The following is a 2,500-nucleotide window of genomic DNA, read 5'->3' as shown; positions in this document are numbered from 1 at the left end:
CCTTGTATCCTCTAGATGTAATGGCCTGTGTTAGCGTACCCTATGTGTGTGTGTATACAGTATATGTACCTGTAGTTATAACGTACACATGATATATGGACGTAATGTTTTGCCTGTGTAAACATATGTTGTTGCACTTGTTAACAGGAATAATTGTTACAAAATATCTTTGTTTGTCGAATATGTTTGTTTGAAATAAACTTTATGATATAAATATGGATCATGTTGAACACTTATGTGTTGATTACCTTAACTTCTCTCTCTCTCTCTCTCTCTCTCTCTCTCTCTCTCTCTCTCTCTCTATATATATATATATATATATATATATATATATATATATATATATTTATCTATCTATTGATTTACCTACCTATATACCTACCAATCTTCATTTACAACCACCCACCTACCCATCCATCCATCCATCCATCCATCCACCCACCCATCCATATATCCATCCATCCATCCACCCACCCATCCACCCACCCATCCATCCATCAATTTACCCACCCATCCATCCATCCACTCCATCCATTCTTTTATTTTGATACATAATTCCCTTTCACTCTCTGGGCTTAGATGTAAATTATATATTACCTTTGAAAGTAAATCACTGGCCTTTAACATGATCCCCTGACAGCCTTTTAAAATTATATCAGTCCTTTGTATATGATATTGCAATAAAAGTGACAAAATAAATCAATCTCATGATTAACTGTCTGTGTTCCTGTTGTTGTTGTTGTTTTTTTACCACATATTTGTGTTCATATTAATTTAGGTACAGGCGGTTCTACAAAATATTTAGAAAGGGGGGGGAGGGACCGTACGGTTTTGGCAGGGGGTTTTGAGGGCGATATATAGTATAAAATATATATGATATAAATATAAAATATGACATGATATAACGTTAAATTTAAACGAATTAACTGGAAGTTCTACATATCAGGGAACAGTGATGTATCTAACATGCAGCAGAAATGTTTCAGTTTATCTGTTGTTCGTTTTATTAAGTTGAGCAGCTTTGTATTTTATAATTACAGTTTTCGAGTTTAGATAATTGGAGGCAGGGGGGCAAATCCATATAGGTGGGGTAGCAGCTCCCCTACCCTATATCTTACCCCCCGCCCCCTAGATCCGCCACTGTTGACCCATGTAATTCTGCCATGACCTGACAGTGCTCTCTATCCAAAAAGGTTAATAATATGATTAACATGACCATGGGGGGTTTGACCTTACAATCCGTGACCTTCATGATAACTATTTGACCTTTGGACTTACTAAGTATTCGAAGTGTTTGCCTGAGAGCCCCGACACGATCTCGTCGGCCAACCCAGGTGTGTCGAGCACGAGCAAGTGGACCTGAAAAGAGTGGTAGGGAAAGAATTGCTGGCTTAGGTTTCCGAGGGTGAGAAAATATGCGTTTTTGATTGGCTTTTGTTAGTTGTTAGTATTTGACCGTTTGTGAATACATGATTGAAGGACAAAGGAAGATATACACACACACAGACATAAACACAGGCACCCCACCGCCCCTCCACACATACACACATACAATCATACACGAATACAAACATCAGTCTACACGTGTCTATATATGTTTACAAATTACACAGAATAACCGACACAAGCCTCCCTCCTCCCCCGCCGCCATCTTGAAATCAAGCACTTCCTTCCCCTGTTATCACGGCCTTCCCCTTCCGATCGACTAGTAATCTGTCCATAAAACATACATTATCTGGCCTACATTCTGATCGATGGCGTGGCTCTCAATTGCCTTTAATCGACTTTCGGGTGAGTAACGTATTTCATAACTCCTGGGCTTTCTCTCTCCCTCTCTTTCTCCTCTAGGTTGGCTGTTCGTTTCCTTCGTTTCGTTTTATTCTTCTCTTCTCCTTCTCTTTCGTTTTTTTACATATCTCTTTGTATCTTTCTTTTTCTTCCTCGCTTTTTACTTTCTTCTCTTTCACACTCTGTCGCCCCTTTTCTTTCTCTTTCCTCCATCTCCTCTTTACTTTTACTCCTCTACTTCCTTATTTTTATTCTTCTCTTTCCCTCTTATTCCCGCTTTTCTTTCTGTTTCTTTACTCTCCTTCTCACCTTTCTCCTCCTCTCCTTTCCTTTCCTTCTTCGTCGTCTCCTTCTCTTTCGTATCTTCTTTCGCATCTTCCTCCCTTTCCTCCATCTCCTTTTGACTTTCCCATCCTCCTCCATCTCTTCTTCCTCCTCCTCCTACACCATCTCTTCCTCCTCCTCCTTCTACTCCATTTCTTCCTCCTCTTCCACCATTCCCTTCTCCTTCTCTTCTTCATCCTTCACTTCCTTCTCCTTCTCTTCTTCATCCTCCACTTCCTTCTCCTTCTCTTCTTCATCCTTCACTTCCTTCTCCTTCTCTTCTTCATCCTTCACTTCCTTCTCCTTCTCCATCTTTTCCTCCTCTCCATCTCTCCCTTGTCCCTCCTTCCTCCTCCTCCCTCTCCATCTCCCTCTCCCTCTCCTCCTC

The 2,500-nt window shown here is 40.6% G+C and overlaps 1 protein-coding gene across 1 annotated transcript in view; it reads right to left on the bottom strand.

Annotated features, from left to right (window-relative positions):
- The window catches only part of LOC122254016 (uncharacterized), a 12,166-nt gene that overhangs the window by 1,702 nt on the left and 7,964 nt on the right, over positions 1-2,500 (bottom strand). The window contains exon 6 of the mRNA XM_086535716.1: positions 1,279-1,359. Coding sequence (XP_086391842.1) covers positions 1,279-1,359 — 81 coding nt within the window. The remainder of the gene's footprint in view (positions 1-1,278; positions 1,360-2,500) is intronic.

Source organism: Penaeus japonicus, unplaced genomic scaffold, assembly GCF_977035675.1.
Source record: "Penaeus japonicus unplaced genomic scaffold, GWHDUDI00000001_assembly GWHDUDI00000004, whole genome shotgun sequence".
Lineage (NCBI taxonomy): Eukaryota > Metazoa > Arthropoda > Malacostraca > Decapoda > Penaeidae > Penaeus > Penaeus japonicus.
The sequence above is the reverse complement of the archived record's forward strand: the minus strand, read 5'-3'. Positions and strand labels throughout refer to the sequence as shown.